This window comes from Cynara cardunculus (genome assembly GCF_001531365.2).
Source record: "Cynara cardunculus var. scolymus isolate 2C chromosome LG 14, CcrdV1, whole genome shotgun sequence".
Classification (NCBI taxonomy): Eukaryota; Viridiplantae; Streptophyta; class Magnoliopsida; order Asterales; family Asteraceae; genus Cynara; species Cynara cardunculus.
Genome location: NC_037541.1, coordinates 10,375,850 through 10,395,751, shown reverse-complemented (window position 1 = coordinate 10,395,751; position 19,902 = coordinate 10,375,850). Strand labels below are relative to the sequence as shown.

Genomic DNA, 19,902 nt, shown 5'->3' with positions numbered 1-19,902 from the left:
ATTTTTCTAAATTGGGTTTGGGATGTGTGTTGATGCAGCGGGGCAAAGTAATTGCATACGCCTCTTGACAGTTGGAAGAATACGAGAAGAATTACCTCACTCATGATCTTAAGTTGGTGGCCCTTGTGTTCGCTCTTAAGCTTTAGACACATTATCTTTGTGGCATGAAGTGCCAGTTGTTCACCGATCATAAGAGCTTGAAATATATCTTCGACCAACAAACTCTAAATATGTGCCAACAAAGAGCTATGCAATTGATCAAAGATTACGACTGCGAAATTCTATATCATCCACGTAAAACTAATGCAGTGGCAGATGCGTTGAGTCGGAAGGCACACGTGGCCAATATTTGTTATGCTATCACGTATGTGTCAATAAAGTATGCTCTTATTAATGATCTTCACAGGTGGAAAATTGAGGCTTTAAAGCCATAACACGTGAAGTCTGAATGTATGGTTCGTTATGTAGAATCCTTATTTGAAAACAATTGTGGTCTCAAATTCTTCAAAACCCGAATCTGGGTGCTGAGACTTGGGGGTTTACGAGAGGTTATTCTAGAGGAAGTGCATAAACCATGGTTATCTATTCATCATAGAGGTATAAAGATGTATCATGATCTGCCCATCGAATATTGGTGGTCGAGTATGAAAGTTGATATTGTTCGATATGTTGAAAAGTGTGTCACTTGGCTACAAGTGAAAGCCAACACCAGAAACCGTATGGAAGTTTACAACCTCTTGAAGTGCCGGTATGAAAGTGGGAAGAGTTGATGATGGACCTTGTGACGAAATTTCTAGAGACGTCTAGACAGCATGACAGTATCTGGGTTATCGTAGATCGATTGATGAAAAGTGCTCACTTTCTTCTTGTTCATGAGTCTTATTCGATGGACCGATGGGCACAGTTGTACATTGACAATATTATTGCACGACATGGTGTATCAGTGAATAATATTTTATCGTGATTCTCAGTTCACTTCCAAGTTTTGGACGAGTATGCAACAAGAGTTGGGAACGCGGGTTACCCTTAATACCGCACATCATCCGCAAACTGATGGCCAGTCAAAGCGTACCATTCAAACATTAGAAGGCATGTATACTTGATTTTGGTGGAAGTTGGGATGTCCACTTGCCATTAGTAGAGTTTTCTTATAATAATATTTATCATTCATCGATTAGAATGGCCCCGTTTGTGGCTTTGTACGGACGTAAATGTCGTATGCCTCTTTGTTGGCATGAAACATGGGAAAAGATTTTGGCGGGTCCTGAGTAGATACAGATTACTCATGACAAGATCCGAGTTATATGAGAAAGAATGAAAGCAACAGAAGATCAACAAAAGTCATATGCGAATAAACGGAGGAGACCAATTGAGTTCTCTATGGGTGATATGGTAATGTTGAAAGTATCGCCTTGGAGGGGAGTTCTGAGATTTGGTAAGAAAGGTAAATTAAGTCCTTGTTTTGTTGGACCCTTCAAGATACTTGAGTGAGTGGGAAAGCAAGCTTATCATTTGGAACTATAGGAAGAACTCATCGGAATTCATGATGTCTTTCTCTATCAACAAGATAAAAGATGAAATTCTTATTTTCGTGAAATTAGGCACCCAAAAAGGGAATTTTTATCCTATTGTGTATCGTTGTGGGTTATCTACGGAAGTGCCTGTAAACATAATGAGACGTTTCCCTTGGCTGAGGTAAAACTTGATAAATGGTTGAGATACACCAAGGAATCGAAAGCTATATTGAATGAAAGAACGGTGAACCTTCGAAATAAGATTGTAGACTTGGTGTTGGTCAAATAGAAGCATGACCAAGGTCCAAACTAGACTTGGGAGAACAAGAAAGAAATGAAAGCCAATTATCCGGAACTCTCTAGCGACAATGATTTCAAGGATGAAATCTTCAAAAAGAGGAGGTAATTGTAACATACACACCTTTGTATATCAACTTAAATAACCTACAAATGATGTGTTACATGCTTAGTATTGTTTAAATGGTTGGAATAGTGAAGTAAAGGTTGGAACACCTTAGAATAAGTTGATGTAAGATGTTAGAGTTGGTAGATGTCAAGAAAACAAAGTGTAGTACTCTATGAGCATATATGTGCAAAGTATAGTGGCTATATAGGAAATAATTTACACCAATATTTCTTTGAGAGGAATTTTAGAAATTTGAGAATTTGAGGTGAAAGTAGACTCAATAAGGAACGCGTAGGCGAAAACTTCATCGAAAACGGAGGTCTGAGTGAAAAGTTATGAATGTTTAAGTGTTTGGTGGTCAAAGTGGATACCCAACCAGGTCAAACCTAACCTAACCCGGGTTTTAGCAACCCTAAGTTAAAAAAACAAACAAATTTGGCTCTATTTTCTTTCTCATTGCATTTATAAACTCCATGAGACTTCAAGGGCAACAAACTTGGATGTTTTTACAAGAAATTGGTGAAATTTTCCGAGATTATTAAAAATTTCAAAGGTACACTTCTATTCTTGACTATGTGTTCAATTTGAGTTCAATAAACCATGAAATTAGGGTTTCATGTTGAAGATTATAAGTTTAAATCTTGATATTATGTAGGATAGATGATAAATAACTTATTATCTTGTTGAAATCATGATTAAATTCCAAGAAATAGTTATTTATACATGATATAGTTTGAAAAAGTTTGACTTTTGATAGTCAATATTGTATGATGATGAAATAGGTGGATGCTTGGTAAAATAATGGTGGATTCATGATGATTTCATATAAGTTATGGTAATATAAGACTAATATATGAATTTGGTACATAATGGTTTGGGATTTAACATGAAATTGTGAAAAATAGCTATTTTCGAGTTTGAAAGTCATGGTAACTCTATTTTAGATAAATCCTATAAAATCACAAAAACATGAGGTCAGAGGAATTTGAAAGCAAGGAAAGAGTACTACAAATTGTCTTTTGATACTATTATGTGATTATGAGGTTTTGTAGGGTAAAACAAAACAGAGTTGTACATGGGATTTTAAAGTGTAATTGTCAAATTGAAAAGAGTTTAGATGGTGTAAATAGTAATGTTTGCTTATGTGTACTCAAGAGGTCATATAAATCACATGGGGAGCTTGTGACAAGTGTTTGCACTGTGGAAAACTTGGAGCTGGATCGAGGCTTTCTGTTTGATCAACCGAATAGATTAAGCAACATTGTGAGTTTACGTGGACATACATGTGTACTTTGTGATTATGGATGCTTATTTGCTTTCTTGTTCATCCATGATTCATATTAATTCTTGAGTATCCCCTCAAATTGTCTTATTGCTTGTATTGTCTTGTAGTACATTTTATGCGCCGATTATCGACATCCCATAGATTCCGGTGAGACAATCGTAGGGGCTGTTGTGCTCATTGCCCAGTGGGAGTCAGGGGGTGAGTATAGGACTTTGGCATAATCCGGGAGATGAAGGGTGGATTTGGTGTCGAGTCTTATGTTTATGTGTGAAGTAAATTGGTATTTGACCTTGCATGATCTTGAGTATGATGTTGATTATATTGATGTCTTTCTATGTTGAAAATTCCTTTGTGATTCCCATGTTGAAAGTACATTGTTGTAAATGACATCATGTGGTATAACTAAGTTGTTGCTCTGTCATTATGCAAACTTTCTTTCGAGTCCTTCTTCGTTTCCTAGTATGTACGTTTATATAACACATTGTAACAAGATATTTCCATATGAATTCACTAAGCTTTATAACTTACCTTTTAGTGATTTTAACTTTTCAGGGCAAGTTGACAAAGGTACGAACAAGGTCGGTTGACCGATTAGGGATTGACGTCTGAAGCCTACTTTTGGGTTATATATGGTTTGTATGTTCCAGGTAGACATGTCCCCGATGATTATGTTATGGTTTGTTATGTAATTATTAAGCGTTAAATTATGTATTTTGGGTTGTAAATCGGTATCCCGTACTTTGAGATTTTTGAAACTAAATTAATTTAATGATGTTTCCGTAAACCGCGGTGTTACAGATGGAGTAATTACCAAAAAGTAATTAATGCTAAAAAAATCTCCCTAATCTTTTACAAAATTACCCTTTGTTCAAGATTGTTCACATATGTTTATTAAGCATTCTTTTTTTATTTACTGCAAAAATTCCCTAATGAATTTAATCAATAGATTACAAATATTAAAGACAAGGACCGGTTCACATAGTTAATGTTAATTATTGAATTAACATTTGAACAAACCCCTGTGTATAATATGATAGACTTGGGATCATGTGACCAAATTATTTTCATAAGATTCGTGAAACCACTTAAATAACACTGCACATTCACAACAAAAACACTGTGAAGGTTTGTGAAAGTAAATCTTTATAGTGCTTTTGCTGTGAAGGTTCGCTATTTTAATACCTTCACAATGAATTTCTGTAAAGTTTCAGTATTATTTTATGGTTTTAAGGGTCTCATATGAATCCAACCCTAATATGATATAATGTAATGTCTATTGTATTTTATATAATATTATGTATTATATATATAAAACACATATTATATTTGTAACCCTTCATGATGTTTTTGCTGTGAATGTTCGCTATTTTAATACCTTTGCAATGAATTGTTGTGAAATTTCAGTGTTATTTTGTAGTCTCATGGGTATCACGAAAATAAGCTGATCTCACATGAACCCAACCCTAATATGATATAATGTAATGTATATTGTATTTTATATAATATTATGTATTAGATAAATAAAACATATATTGTAATTTATATAAAGATTATGTATTATATATAAAACACGTATTTATTTTATATAATATATATATTAAATATATATAATAGGAAATATCATATATCTAACATATATAATATGATATCCATACTATTAAATATATAAAATAGGAAATATCTATATTATATTATAAAGCAATTGATAAAAACTTTTAAAAATCATTTATTATGCATGAAGTATTGTGTATTAATGCATATTACTTAAAATTTAAGATTACAAGTAAATTGTAAGTAAGTACAACTTATTAAAGTTTCATGTTTGAATTCATATAACTAACTGCTGATATACATAATCAAATACATGATAAACATCTCATTTTGAATATAAAAAACCTAAAATATAATTAGAATAACCATTGAGTTCTAACAGAATTATTATCTTTATAAAATTTTATTGTTAGGTCAAAAATAAATTACTTAACTAAATCGTAAAAAAACATTATCTTTCTCAAAACCACATAAATCGTATTATATCAATAGAGACAAAAAAATAAAAACGAAACATTAAAATGAAGATATATCTCGCTGCATTATGCGAGTACTCTTCTAGTCATATATAAAGCATTTGACAAAAACTCTTAAAAACCATTTTTATGCATAAAGTACTATTTATTGATGCATATTACTTAAAATTCAAGATTACAAGTAGATTGTGCATAACTACAACTTATTAAAGCTTTATGTTTGAATTCGTGTAACTAACTGCAGATAAACATAATCAAATACATGATAAACATTTCATTTTAATTATAATAAATCTAAAATATAATTAATATAATCATTGAGTTCTAACAGAATACTTTGTTATTATCTTTATAAAAAATTATATTATTATAACAAAAACATATTGTTTCGTTTAAACTTAAAAAATTATATTATTAAACCAAAATTCATATTATGTTATTTTTTCAAAATTTTATGTTATATTCAAATTTATATTTTATTCAAAAGTAAAAACATTATTGCTTTCTTAAAACCACATAAAATCGTATTCTGACATCGATAGAGATAAGAATAAAACAAAACATTAACATCAATATATATCTCGTTGCATTGCGCGAGTACTTTTCTAGTATATATATATATACATTTGATATATTATACAATAATATCTAATATTATATGCATAATATCTTTTATATTTACAATATACAATATTAAATATAATATTTGTGATTTACTTTTGATTTAATAAATGATAATTTATGTATTTCCTCGCATTAAATGCTAATGTTACTATGATTAGAAAGATACTCGCGTAACGCAGCGAGATACATCTTTATTTTAATATTTAATTTTATTCTTTATCTCAGTCGATTTATAATATGTTTTATGTGATTTTGAAAAAACGATGATGTTTTTATTTTTCAATAAAATATACATTTGAAGATATCATAAAATTTGACAAAAGTATATCGATTTTAGTATCAAATTAACTATTTAAAATTTCTCATTTTTTGTGTAATTTTTTAATTCAAATTTTTTAGTATAACTTAATTTAGGTTCAATAACGAAGTAATTTATATTTGGTTTAATAATATAATTTTCTTATAAAGATAATAATTAATTATTTTGTTAGAACTTGATGATTATCCTAATTATATTTTAGATTTTTTAGATTCTAAAATAAGATGTTTATCATTTATTTAATTATGTTTATCCGTAGTTAGTTACACGAATTCAAACATGAAGATTTAATAAATTGTATTTTATGCATAATTTTTTTCTTATAAAGATAATAATTAATTATTTTGTTAGAACTTGATAATTATCCTAATTATATTTTAGATTTTTTAGATTTTAAAATGAGATGTTTATCCTCTATTTGATTATGTTTATCCGTAGTTAGTTACACGAATTCAAACATGAAGCTTTAATAAGTTGTACTTATGCATAATTACTTGTAATCTTGAATTTTAAGTAATATGCATCAATATACAGTACTGCATGCATAAAAAATGGTTTTTAAGAGTTTTTTATCAAATGCTTTATAATATAGTATAGATTTATAATTTAAGAAAAAACAAAATTCAAAAAAAAGATTTGGTTATTTATCATTATTTATTTATTAATTTATTTATTTTATTTTTTGATTAACCTGAATATCCAACTCATTATGCAAGCCGACTAATCTCAGGGCGACTACCTGCTTTGTAGATAGCCCGAAGTCACCGCATTTGAATCTCTGCGGCCACAAAGGAATTTTTATTCCTTCTTGGATTTGAACCTGAGACCTCCTGGTACTTTTGACATTTAAAGTCAAGTTCAAACCAATCAGGCACCACCATTGTCGTTTATTTATTTTCCATTTATAAGCTACATTCTCTAAACTTGACCAACAAACACATTCCACTTCATTTGATGTATTACATTTCATTTTATGTAAACCAAACATATGGTCAAACATGATAACATTTCATTCAAATTATTTCAAATTCTAATTATTTGACAGATTTCATTCAATTCAAAAAACATTATGCGAATCAAACACCCTATAAGCCTTGAGTCATCTTTGTTTTTAAAATTGCCTATTAATTGCTTCTGAAGTCTGATTCAGTCATACATTCTCCTTTTCACATTGTTTTAAAAAAATTAAGAGCTTAAAAGCTTCCACTCAATATTAAGTGGAAAAGAAAACCCTTTAACACCTCTTGATTTCACAAAAGGTGTCCGCCTTCGAGACCTTTCTCTCTCATCTTCGCGTTTATTTAAATGATTCATTTGAATTTAATTAAAATAAATTGATTCAGATTTTAAATTTCAAACGTTTGTCTGTTCACAAAAACAAACAGTATGACTGATTCATGTTTCAGACTTCAGCACCATCTCTTATAAATCAAAAGTGAAATCAAACTTCAGACTTCAACACATCTTTAAAAATAAACGCCACATTGGTATCATTTAAGAGTAAGAGTTTTCGTGAGAGTGTGAAAGCACTTTAACTTATTTAGATAAGTTGAGTTTTTAATCTAATGGTTAAAAACCCGCATACCTTTCAACTACCTTCAATTGACAACTACAAATAACACAAACCTTCATCTACCAATACCCGTTTTCATATTCACCTTTATTTTCACTTTTATACGGATTTTTACATACCTTCAATCACTTTCACTTATATAAACTATAAGAGTACTCGCGCAATGCAACGAGACATATCTCGATTTTAATGTTTTATTTTATTATTTGTCTATGTCAATGTTATAATACAATTTTATGTGTTTTTAAGAAAACAATAATGATTTTATCTTTGAATAAAATATAAATTTGAAGATATCATAAAAATTTAAAAAAAAATATTAATGTTAATATCAAATCAACTATTTAAAAGTTCTCATTTTTTATGTAATTTCTTTAATTTATTTTTTTTATTATAATTTAATTTAAGTTTAATAACAAAATAATTTATTTTTGATTTAATAATATAACATTTTATAAAGATAATAATTAAGTATTCTGTTAAAACTCAATTATTATCCAAATTATATTTTAGATTTTTTATATTTAAAATTAGATGTTTATCTTGTATTTGATTATGTTTATCTGCAGTTAGTTACATGAATTCAGATATGAAACTTTAATAAGTTGTAGTTACGCACAATCTACTTGCAATCTTGAGTTTTAAGTAATATGCATTAATAAACAGTACTTTATGCATAAAAAATTATTTTTAAGAGTTTTTGTCAAATGCTTTATAATATAGATTTGTTAAAATTTCAATTATGGTGATAAAAATAGGAAAATGAAGTCATATGAGGTAAAAAATACCAAAAAAAAAATTCTCATGAAAATCCAACTCTACTTAGGGGTCGTTTACTAAACACTTACCTTGGCAGACACTTATTGGTTCAATTACCTTATTTGACTAACATAACAAGGATAAAAAATCTTACTCGGTAAAAGGGAAGACAAAGTTCGAGAATCTTACCGGGTGTAAGTGAGGGTGACGACTCTTACCCGGTAAACTCATATCAAGTTATAAACGCTTACCATTAATCCATTTCGATGACGGAGAATGTTACCCCATAAGATAAACGAAAGTAGTGACTTTTGTCGGCAAACGTTTACCTGATAAGTACTTACCGGGTAATTTTCCTCACCGGATGAACATGGCAAGGGACAATAATTTTACCCGGTAAAAGCGATGATAAGGATGGAGAGTTTTACTGGGTAAGTAAATGTGATGACTCTTACCCGGGTAAATGCTTACCAGGTAAATTGTTGTATAAGATACATTTTGATGTATTACAATCTTACACAATAAATAAATTATAGTGTTGACTCCTAATATTAAACACTTACCGGGTAAGCATTTAGATAAACGATCCCTTAATGTGAAAGAGTTGGGTTTCAGTGATAATAAGAGTTATGGTGAAAATACGAGAACAGAAAACTTATGTACATTTGTATACCCTCATCAACATTCAACCACCTTATTTAACTATTTTTATTATCATGACTGAAACTTTAACAAATTCATGCATGTGAAATAGATTAATGTATCTATAAGTTCGTTAAATTGAATTAAAAGTGAAGACAAATTTGAAGATAAATGTAGTTGAATACACTAAAACTAGTTTTTAACATTTTGTAAGACCTTATTACATACAATCATACGAAATCCCAACCAACCCCTAAGGATTTCAAAATCATATGTTTGAAGAATTTCAATTAAATCTAAAATTTTCAAATCCGAACAATCCAACAAATCAAATATGAAATTGTTATAGATTTAAAATACAAATCTTCCGAATTTATTTCATTCCTACAAATCAAACGGGAGCTAAATTTTTATGTTACAGAAAATTGTAAAACAAAATTAAGAAGTGTATGCAAGAAAGAGGGTCGATTAAAATCGATGCACCGAATGCACCGAGCTTTGTTCTCTTTCTCTCTCTATATATATACGCTTGCAAACAGCCCACAAAATTTCACCCCCCTTTTGCTTTCACAGTTATATATCTTGTACTCTCAGAAAATCCCCGATTTTCCCTCGCTCTGAATTCGAAACCCTAGCTTTTGATCGTCAAATCAATTAGCAAATCGTCTGATTCACTGCTATTTCATCATGATTCCGTTGGCGCAAAGATTCTCAACTGAAATTCGGCTGTTGTTCGAGAGCTTGAACGATTCCAATTTCGACTCCGTTCTTCGCGAACTCTCTCAGGTATATTATCAATTTTCTTTTCTTAAAAGCTTAAAGGATGAAATTTTCTCCATATCTTTTTGTTTTCTCTCGAGCGATCTACTTGTAAGTTAAAACCCTAATTGTTCCACATGACTGTAAGTGGAACGAATATAATGCGTGCTAGAAATGAGGTTGCTTGGAAAGTTACTAGCTCGGTTTATATATTTTGCTTGTTTGGTTTTATTTGGTATTTTGGGAGTTTGATGTAGCAGTCGATGGGTAACTGAATTACATTTGGAATGGGGGATTTGGATATTAAACGCCTTTGTTAGGATGGATGATCCACTCGTGTTCAATTTGGTAATTTTGTTGACCTCAAGGTTTATGTGTTCATCAAACTGCGACCCACGAATGAGGCTCACCTTGGACTTTGGACCTTAAGTAAAGGCGCTTGTCTTTGCTCCACTAACACTCAGAAGAAAGCCAGTCTGATTACATGCTGTGTATATAACATCTGTTACGAGGACGGTAAAGGGATTGTACGCAATTGCATCACCATAGTAGTTATGGCATGTGGTGCAAGCAGAGTTGTCAACCCAAAAAAGAGCCATGGTGTACGTTTTACATAAAACCACTAGTATAAATATGAAAACCCAAACCACATTCAGTTATGTTATATCCATTTCTGTAAGTGACAAACTTTGACAACCCTTAGTAAATAGATCCATTAAAAGAACAATGTGTGTGCATGTATATATGTACATATATAGAGACACACATGTTATACACTCACACACGGGAGCATAGAAAAATCAAATATTTTTATTAATAAAAAAAATAAATATTAGTTTTTTTGAAAATAAGAAAAACAACGATATGATATTATATTGATAAAACCACGACTTTTACAAGATTCAACAGTGATCTCAACGAATTTTCATTTTCTAAAACTTATCCGTGAATTTCATCTCGAATATTATACCGTGATCCGAAACCCTAACTAGAAACAACTATTAACATTATTCTTATTTGACATAGATGACTAATCACCGGTCGTTTTTGTCTTTGATAAATATTTATACATGATTATTGATTAGAAGTTAGATTAATCAACCATTTATACACATAAAAAGCAAAAATAAATTTAGATAACTGCAATTTTAAGTAATTCAACAAATCACTAGATTGCAATTGGAAAGAAATTCACAAAGTTCCAAATTCTAGTAATGTGGCCAAGGACTTGGGGTAGGTTTCTTGTGGAGAAAAGACTTACTAGTGACCATTTTGGGATTTGAGCTTACATATATGATATATCTATTTCTTAAAAAAATGAAGTTTGTAGGGGGGTGCATATGCTCTCCCTGGCTCTAACGTAGCTCCGCCAGTGCACTCACATGTACAAGAAGTGACCTTCGTGTGTCATGGTTCTTTGGAATTCTAAGGGTTTGGGAGGGAGGTCTTTGCACACAATCTTCTCATGCATTTTGTAAAGAGGTAGTTTCAATAACTTGGAGCAGTGAACTATAGGCCACCAGAGGAGTAACCCTACTAGTTCTTTTAAATGTGTCACCCCTCAAAAGAACTTTTTGTGCAATGAGAGATGTTAAAAACGTGATAAATGTTTTTGAAGGCCTAAATGTCACTCTCGAAATATCTATAATACACTTTGAATGTATGTTTAATGTTGTAAACTATAAAAAAGTTATAATGAGAATATAACCAGTTTGTGTTTATTAACAGTTTGCTTAGGGGTTGATATTAAGAAAAAGATCGGTCAAACAAACATATTTATTGATGCGTAGCGGGGGTTTTCCTCCTGTTATCCTTTCTTTTTGAGATATAGAACTAAGTGGAAAAGAAAATAACTTTTTTTTTTTCATAAAGAAACAAAAGTAAAACATTGAAAGAAATGGCAAAACAGAGAGGAGGCTTCAGTCTCAAATTCAAATTAAATCTGAAGTGACATTCATGACGTAAGCTTGAAGTCAGAATGAGAACTGTAAGTTGGTATGGAAGTCCGAATGCCAGCCAAAAGTCAAAATCAATGTGTGAATGGCAGCCAAAAGTAAAAGAGCAATATTGGAATGACAGCTGTCTCTTATGGTGTAGAGGAGTGGTACTCTTGTGACGTCCATGTTGACTGACCTGAAGGGTGGACCTTTGTGTGCTTGATCTTGGAAGTTGAGCAGCAATCAAACGCTCTTGTTGTTGAGGAGGAGGGGGTTTTGTGATGCCGACAGGATTGACCAATCTCATAGGTGGCCTCACTCTTTTTTTCTGGTTTTTCTGTTGTGAAAGAGATCCCTTGTGAATTTTTGTGAAGTTGAATGATAAGATGGTGATATCTATTTGCTTGATTTTCGTTTGTAGGATTCCCTATTCTAGTTAGTTAATAATTAGTTGGTCAATCAATTGATTCTCTTGGTGTATCTGCTGTTCGGTCTTTGTCTATTTCAGTAGGATTATTTCTACTACTTGCTCCTTCCTGGATTTTTCTAGACTTTCTTAGTTGTTTGGATACTTTGCTTGGTATATGCTATGGCTTGGTTTTCTTGGTGAACTATGTATTGGTACTGGGAATGATAGCCAACTATGGTTTCTTTTGTTCTCCGTTCTGTAGGCTGTTGATGTCCCCATTTTGCTGATTAGTTGTTGTCAATACAGAGGGAGGAGTCCTTGGCTCCACTCTCTATGGTTCCTGGAGATTTGAAAATGGAATGTGAAATGTGCTTGTTTGCATTCTGAAGACTTGATTTCCTTTATAAAATTCTGGTATCTTGTTTGCTTGGAGAGTGGGGTATTATTGACACTTAGGCTCCAATTTAAGTGTTGGTGGTGGTACTAGATTTGGGTTTACGCTTGTTCATGTTGAGAGTTATGGATAGGGGTATTATTTTTGGTAATATTATGTGCAGATTGCTGTTTAGTGCATAGTTTGATTTGGCTGCAAATCCTCCTGTACCATATTTCCATTTTATTTTTGGTGTTATATAACAAATTTTTGGTGAACCCTGCTTTGTTTAGAGGGAAGGTATGCTGTTTGTGGGGGATATACATTTAAGTCACAAGCATGATCATAGGAGAAAAGCTATCTAGTAGAAGGCAAATACAAGGTTAATTCTGTGAGTGTATATTGTTAAAGAGAACATGTTCTTACCTTTTTTATTTGTATTTTTGTAGGACTTGAGGGCCCTCAAAAATCACAAAGAACTCTTTTCTGTGCCTAAAAATACATGAAAGATTAACTAGGATTTTGTACTTGTTAACTGGGTCCATACTTCAAAAGCAAAGCATAAATAAAGGGGGTAAAGTTAATGTGGTAGGCAGACCACTGCTTGTTTTGGATATATATGCAAGTCATGAGCATGATTTTAGGAGAAATGATAGAAGGCAAATATGAGGTTAATTCGGTGAACGTATAATTTTAAAGAGAACATGTTCTTACCTTTTTTATTCGTATTCTATTAGGACATGGGATTCTGTGAAAAGGGATGACCCTTAAATAACACAAAGAACTCGTATATGCCTACCAACACATGAAAGGTTAGCTAGAATTTTGTACTTGTTAACTGGGTCCATACTCCAAAACCAAAGCATGAATAGAGGGATAAAGTTAATGTGGTTGGCAGACAACTGCTTGTTTTCTGTAATAATAACCAGTCTACTTAGGAGAATCTAACCGTGTTGTTTTTAGAAAAAGGTTCATTGTAGTTGAGCCGATCAATATTGCATTTGATGGGTTCTTGTTGATATTGTTGCATCTTCTGCAGTATGTTGATTATGGAACGGAGGGAAGTGTTTTGCTTCTAGAGACCTGCTTGGACCACTTTAATGTATATGAGAAGGACTTGAAAAGTACTCGTCTGGAACCTGTAGTTGCTTCACTTTTTAGAAAAATGCTGGAAAAGCCGCAGTTTAGTACTGTATTCTCTGTGTCAGTAAGGCCAACAGCAATCACTGAAGAATTTCTGGATAATCTATCTATTGCGCTACAGTTATCGGCATATGAGAAACTTGGATTTGGCCTAGCTTTGACAGATTCGGAAAACAATGACATTAGAATGGCTGGTGAGCTGTCTTGCTGTTTCTTGTTTTTATGCTGTTAGCAAGAGCTCTATATTTATGCCCATATGAGAATTGTATTGCTGTTTGCAGGAAGGAACTTCTGTATGGGAAAGATTGAGGAATTGTTTGCTACCCATACCTCTTTGCATACCGCTGACTGTGTTCAGGATATATTGCTGTTTCTTAATAAATCTGAAGTCCTTTCTAAACATGTGGATTCATTTATGCAATTGTTATCTCTGGTTCAGTTCGATAAGGATTCGGGGTTTATTTTAGCTCCTCTCCTTTCAGATGAACTGCAAGACTCCAAGTTATTGAGGTGAGTCTATGATTTTTGTTGCTTGTGCAAGATGAATTGATTTTATTTTTTACCATTTTAAAATCATTTTGCTGTTTTCTGTTTTAATTTTTCAGCGATATCGATTTTCTTAGTGAAGGCAATGATGACGAATTTGATGCTATCCTAGCAGAAATGGAGAAGGAGATGAGCATGGCGGACATGTTGAGAGAATTGGGTTATAAGTGCACATTAGATGTATCGCTGTGCAAAGATTTGTTATCTTCATTCTCACCGCTAACTGAAATCACTGTTGCTAGGATACTAGGCACAATTGTCCGATTTGATGCCGGTCTTCAGGACCATGAAAATGCATTTTCAACATTTTGTTCTGCTCTTGGTAGAGGGAGTCTGTCCGATATGTCATCATTGAACTCCTGGAACACTGATGTCCTTATAGAATCAATTAAGCAGCTTGTTAGTTCCATATTTCATTTTTTCATTTTAAAATATTCTTCATATTTTTGTTTTCCATGAAGATGGCAGATGCAATTTGGAAATATTATTAACACTGATGAAAATATATAGGCTCCTGGAATCAGCTGGACCACTGTAATTGAGAATCTTGATCATGAGGGTTTTTACATCCCCGACGAGGCAGCATTTTTGCTATTGATTTCCTGTTACAGACATGCATCTCAGGTTTTTCTTCAATTTTTTTAGCTCTGCCAGTGATGGAGAGTGGCATTCTTGATGCTTATATTGTACTGATTCGTTTGATGATGATGCAGGATCCTTTTCCACTGGCTGCTGTTTGTGGCAACATTTGGAAAAACACCGAGGGGCAGCTGTCATTTCTGAAGTGTGCTGTTTCTGTACCACCTGAAGTATTCACATTTGCACACTGTGAAAGACAAGTGGTATGAAGATTTTCATATATGCTTTTTCTATGAATGACCAAGTTATCTGAGGGCTCAAAAGATTTATTCCTATTGTTGCAGGCATATGTTGATATAGCCAATAATCACAAGTTTCAATCTGGTCATGCAAATCATGCATGGCTATGCCTCGACCTTTTGGAGGTCTTGTGCCAGCTAGCTGAGAGAGGGCTTGCAAATTCTGTGCGGTTGCTGCTTGAACATCCTCTTAGGAATTGTCCCGAAGTGTTGTTATTTGGGATGGCCCATGTTAATGTATTGTCATCTCACATTGTTCTATTTTTCTGCTTCTCCATTAAGTTGTTTTGGTTGATGGTTTAATTGTAAATATGCAGACACCATATAATCTCATCCAACATGAAGTTTCTTCGGTTGTTCTTCCTATGATACTTAAAGATGCTTCTTTGGGTGGCATTCTGCTCCATCTTTGGCATGTAAACCCTCCCTTTTTGTTGAGAGCTCTAAATGACACACTCAACATGGATGCAGATAACACAAACAGAGTATTGGATATATTCCAGGAGTTAAAGGTCAGTGGTCCAGTTTTAATTTCTAATTCGGTACTGCTTGTATTAGTGTCTCAAAGCAATATGGATAAGTAGAATGTGTATGGTGTATTGTACTATGACTAATAGGGCACGCGGTCTTCATTCAATTTCCAATACTGATTCTGATAGATGTAATGATCTTTAGATTTCTACTATATAATTAAGCTGTGTTGTGAGAATAAAATGTTATGTATGTCATCTCTGATATTGTTAAACATGAACAGAGTGATGAAAATATTTTGAGAAGCCTTTTTACAGTTCTGACAGCAACTTTGACATATTGACTTGTGAAAAAAGAATTAGCCATTTGCTTTTTGACCTGTAAAAGTTTGTGTGCTAATCTTATATTATGACCTATAAAACTTTGTGTGCTAATCTTATATTATGACCTGTGCTGTACTGAGAATAGGTGAGAAGGAAGTTGGAAAACCTTTTATGGTTAGACGTGATATTTTGCATTTAATGCGCAGTTTATGCTTATTGTGATTCTCTGTTTCCATTGTTTGTTTTTATATTTGTAGAACATAGAAGCATCATCTCCCGAAATATGTTTTATGGTAGTTTTTTGCCTCCTTATTTTTTACCTCTTGCTGTGTAAACCTGAAAAGTTCGCTTACTTGCTTCCATTATCTTTTTTCTAATTTCAAATTTTGTTTTCATTTAGCCTTCATCTCTCAAATGCTGTATGTATTTTTGTCAAGTCTTCTAAAATATCTTTCTTCGTCACAGATTGTATCTCCTGTATTGGATATGGTACCTATGTATTTGGGTATCAGGCTGGCTGCCCTGGCTTCTCGAAAAGAGCTCGTAGATCTGGAGAAGTGGTTGAGCATGAATTTAAGCACTTACAGAGATACTTTCTTTGAGGTAAGTTACAACTCTTTGCAACTTTTTACCTATGCCATGCCCTGTCATCGTGAATTGTTAGTACTGTTCTACGTTCACATCTTTTCTCATTAAACACTGTCATGCATTGTTCAAGAAGAAGAGATTTAAAAATGATAGTGATATGCATGTGTTACCTTTTCAGGAGTGCCTCCGATTTCTGAAGGAGGTGGAGTTTGGTGCTCATGAATCTTCCAATCGGTTGCATAACTCCAGTAACATCTGGAGTCTTTATATGGAGACTGCTCCTGTGTTTTTAAAGGTTTTACTCATCAAATGGTTGTATTCTATTTCAATTCAATTATCTCTAGTCTACACACTGTTCGAATCTATGTCTTTTTAGGTCCTTCAATCGCATACAAGCTTGCTATCCTCAAATCAACTTTCTAAGGAAATGGAAAGATTACATTTGAAGTCTACGAACAATAGTTCAAGGATGAAGAACAATGGTGGTCCTGATTCGTCAACATCTGAAGTGTATGCAGATGATATAGAGACAGAGGCCAACTCTTATTTCCAGCAAATGTTCTCTGGTGTGTTGACGATTGATGCAATGGTTCAAATGCTAGCCCGATTTAAGGAATCTTCTGAAAAGAGGTTTATTCTTTACTCAGATTTGTTTTGAAGTTTACTAATACCATTTTCTATCTCTTTTTCTGTTACAGAAATTCGTAGGTTAAAATGCTTAATTTGTTCGTTTTCTTAATTTATTTTCATCTTGGTTTTTAGATCATGTAATGTGATTTAAGTGGGAAGAATAGTACTTGTTGACAATGGGTTCTTTTCTGGAGAAAGGTTTTGCAGCTCCCATTCAACCTGAATAGCGATTTTCTCAAATTATCTTAAATTTTGAGGAGCAAGAAACTTAAGAATTGTCTTCCATCCCATTCCTATTTGAATGAAAAACCTCCTCATTTTCAGAGTCTTCTATAATGAGCGATTGCACATTTTCTTTATTCAGTCAGTAATAATAACTGGTTCCAAATAATAACCTCAGTTAAGTGGGTGGTAATGGAAGGAATATGCGTCCAATCCCTTCCTATGTGAGTTTGTGGTTCTTTGATTCATGTAATCATGTGTATTGGTGAGTCTTATGTTACAGACTCGCTCACTCTAGGACGCATTCTTGTTCATATTGTAGGAGGGACAGAGGAGGGCTTTGTACACTACAAATGTATCATTGGATTCCTTAATTGAGTGCTTGGTGTCTGTGTGTCCATGTTATGCCTAGAAACCAAGGCACATTATGAAACATGAGCTGTGAGGATGTGTGGAATAAGATGGGTTGTTCCTGATGGAAGGGGATCATAACATTATTTGGTAGTATTGGTCTATTTTGTTGGAAAAGGAAGTTGGTGCAAGTGAAGATCCTGGTACTAGTTTATTTGCTAGCTGTCAGTTGGGATAATGGTGTTCCTAAGGATGCATCTTATTTATCAATTTGTGAATACAAGTGTTGGCCAAATTATGGTCAGTGAATGGAAGGTTACATGTGTCCTTGACCACTAGTTCCTTCATAGTTGAAGGTGCCCTTAGTCAATGAAGTGGTAGATGATTGAGGTATTCTTAGGTGTAATCTCATGGATTAGAATCGGGGAATCTTGTGACGGTGTAAATGTGTTTGGAGCTGGAGGCAAAGAGTGAAGGCAGCCATCACTAGAGGATAACTCTGTTATTAATCACATAATGTTTTGTCATTGTGTGTGTGAGCTTTGCAGTCTGGTTGAATCCATTTGTGAAACAGCTGACTTGTTTAATTGTTTTAAACATTACAATCTGATGATTGGCACTTTAAGCTGCTAAAACGTTTACTCACTTTTCGTGTTTTAAGCAAAATGCTTGTTTAATTCTCAAGTTTTTAGCAAAATGGTCATTTAATTCCAGACAAATGAAGAATGTAGTTTGAAAATGTACATGAAAGATACCCAACATGACTCTATCCTTCCCTATGTTGCCTTTGTTATGATATTACAAAATCTGACCATCATAAAAGGTTTCAAAAGTCTTTGGCTTCAAGGTGACCTGCATTGTGTTTAAGTTTGTAGTTCTTGGAGGGAGCTGAAGTTGAAATGGGTACTGATGTATTTGACTACTAGCCTTCTGCTGCTTAATTCTTGAATAACCCCTGATCTTTCTTCAGTCTTTTGAGTATGAATTAAATTTGTTATCATTGCCCATGAACTTGAACATTTTTATTGGAAATACCTAGCAAAATGCCAACCGGAGATGATTCTTACATTTATAGTTTGTAGAGTCCTTATGTTCTGCTGCCGTGTGGCCTTTCAGGGAACAATCAATATTCGAGTGCATGATTGCCAACCTGTTTGAAGAGTACAAGTTCTTCAACAGATACCCGGACAGACAACTTAAACTTGCTGCCGTTCTCTTTGGTAAGGTCTCATAGGACTTGCATTGCAGAAATGTAACTAGCAATGTTATTCTCTACTGCAAATTTTTGTTGTTGATTTTCCTTTGGCATAGTTTTCTTAATCCCTACATGGATTAATAAATACATATATGTTCTGTACTGTCAAATTGTTTTGCCGTGATAATGCTATCCCATAAGTGTGTTTAGGCATGTGTTTTCTCAATCTGGGATTTTCTTGAAGGGGTCTCATGTTCAATATAAAAAGTTGTGGGGGGCTTGTTTTTTTGCTCGAGACATGACTGATTTAAACTGAGTTAATATTTATGGTATTTATATGAATATGGTATCGTTATTTGCTATTTACTTTGTCTCTATGTGAAGCACTACTTTTTAATTATGAAATATGTTTTTTATAAATTTGAAATTGCAGGATTGCTTATTAAGAATCAACTTGTGACTCATCTGACACTGGGTATTGCCCTACGAGCTGTTTTGGATGCATTGCGCAAACCTGCGGATTCCAAAGTTAGTACTAACTTCTGGTGATGACATTGCTCTACTCCAAAGGCATTTGTTTCTCTAATGCTGAAAAATGCCTTTATGCAGATGTTTGTTTTTGGTACAAAAGCTCTGGAGAAGTTTGTGGATCGCCTGATTGAATGGCCACAATACTGCCAACATATCTTACAAATATCACATCTACGTGGTACTCATTCAGAGCTTGTTGCTTTCATTGAAAGGGCGCTTGCCAGAATTTCATCAGGCCACCCAGAATCAGATGCAGGCCACAATCCTGCTGCCGACCAACACCATAATTCTATCCCGCAAGCAAATATCGAGGTAGACCTTTCATGCTCCTTTGGTGTCTGTTTTTTTTTTATGCATGCATTGGTGCATCTTAATTATTTTTGATAATTCAGATTGT

At 33.2% G+C, this 19,902-nt stretch overlaps 1 protein-coding gene across 3 annotated transcripts in view; it reads left to right on the top strand.

Moving 5' to 3' along the window:
• Positions 1-9,701: 9,701 nt before the first annotated feature.
• LOC112526501 (CCR4-NOT transcription complex subunit 1) overlaps positions 9,702-19,902 on the top strand; it is a 30,454-nt gene continuing 20,253 nt past the window's right edge. For 2 of the 3 annotated variants that reach the window (XM_025136798.1, XM_025136795.1), the window contains exons 1-14: positions 9,702-9,935; positions 13,667-13,964; positions 14,052-14,280; positions 14,376-14,715; positions 14,827-14,940; positions 15,030-15,158; positions 15,240-15,431; positions 15,512-15,706; positions 16,454-16,591; positions 16,755-16,871; positions 16,953-17,206; positions 18,896-18,999; positions 19,408-19,502; positions 19,584-19,817. In XM_025136798.1, coding sequence (XP_024992566.1) covers positions 9,837-9,935; positions 13,667-13,964; positions 14,052-14,280; positions 14,376-14,715; positions 14,827-14,940; positions 15,030-15,158; positions 15,240-15,431; positions 15,512-15,706; positions 16,454-16,591; positions 16,755-16,871; positions 16,953-17,206; positions 18,896-18,999; positions 19,408-19,502; positions 19,584-19,817 — 2,538 coding nt within the window. In that variant the 5' untranslated portion in view covers positions 9,702-9,836. The remainder of the gene's footprint in view (positions 9,936-13,666; positions 13,965-14,051; positions 14,281-14,375; positions 14,716-14,826; positions 14,941-15,029; positions 15,159-15,239; positions 15,432-15,511; positions 15,707-16,453; positions 16,592-16,754; positions 16,872-16,952; positions 17,207-18,895; positions 19,000-19,407; positions 19,503-19,583; positions 19,818-19,902) is intronic. The other variant, XM_025136797.1, reaches the window with a different exon arrangement.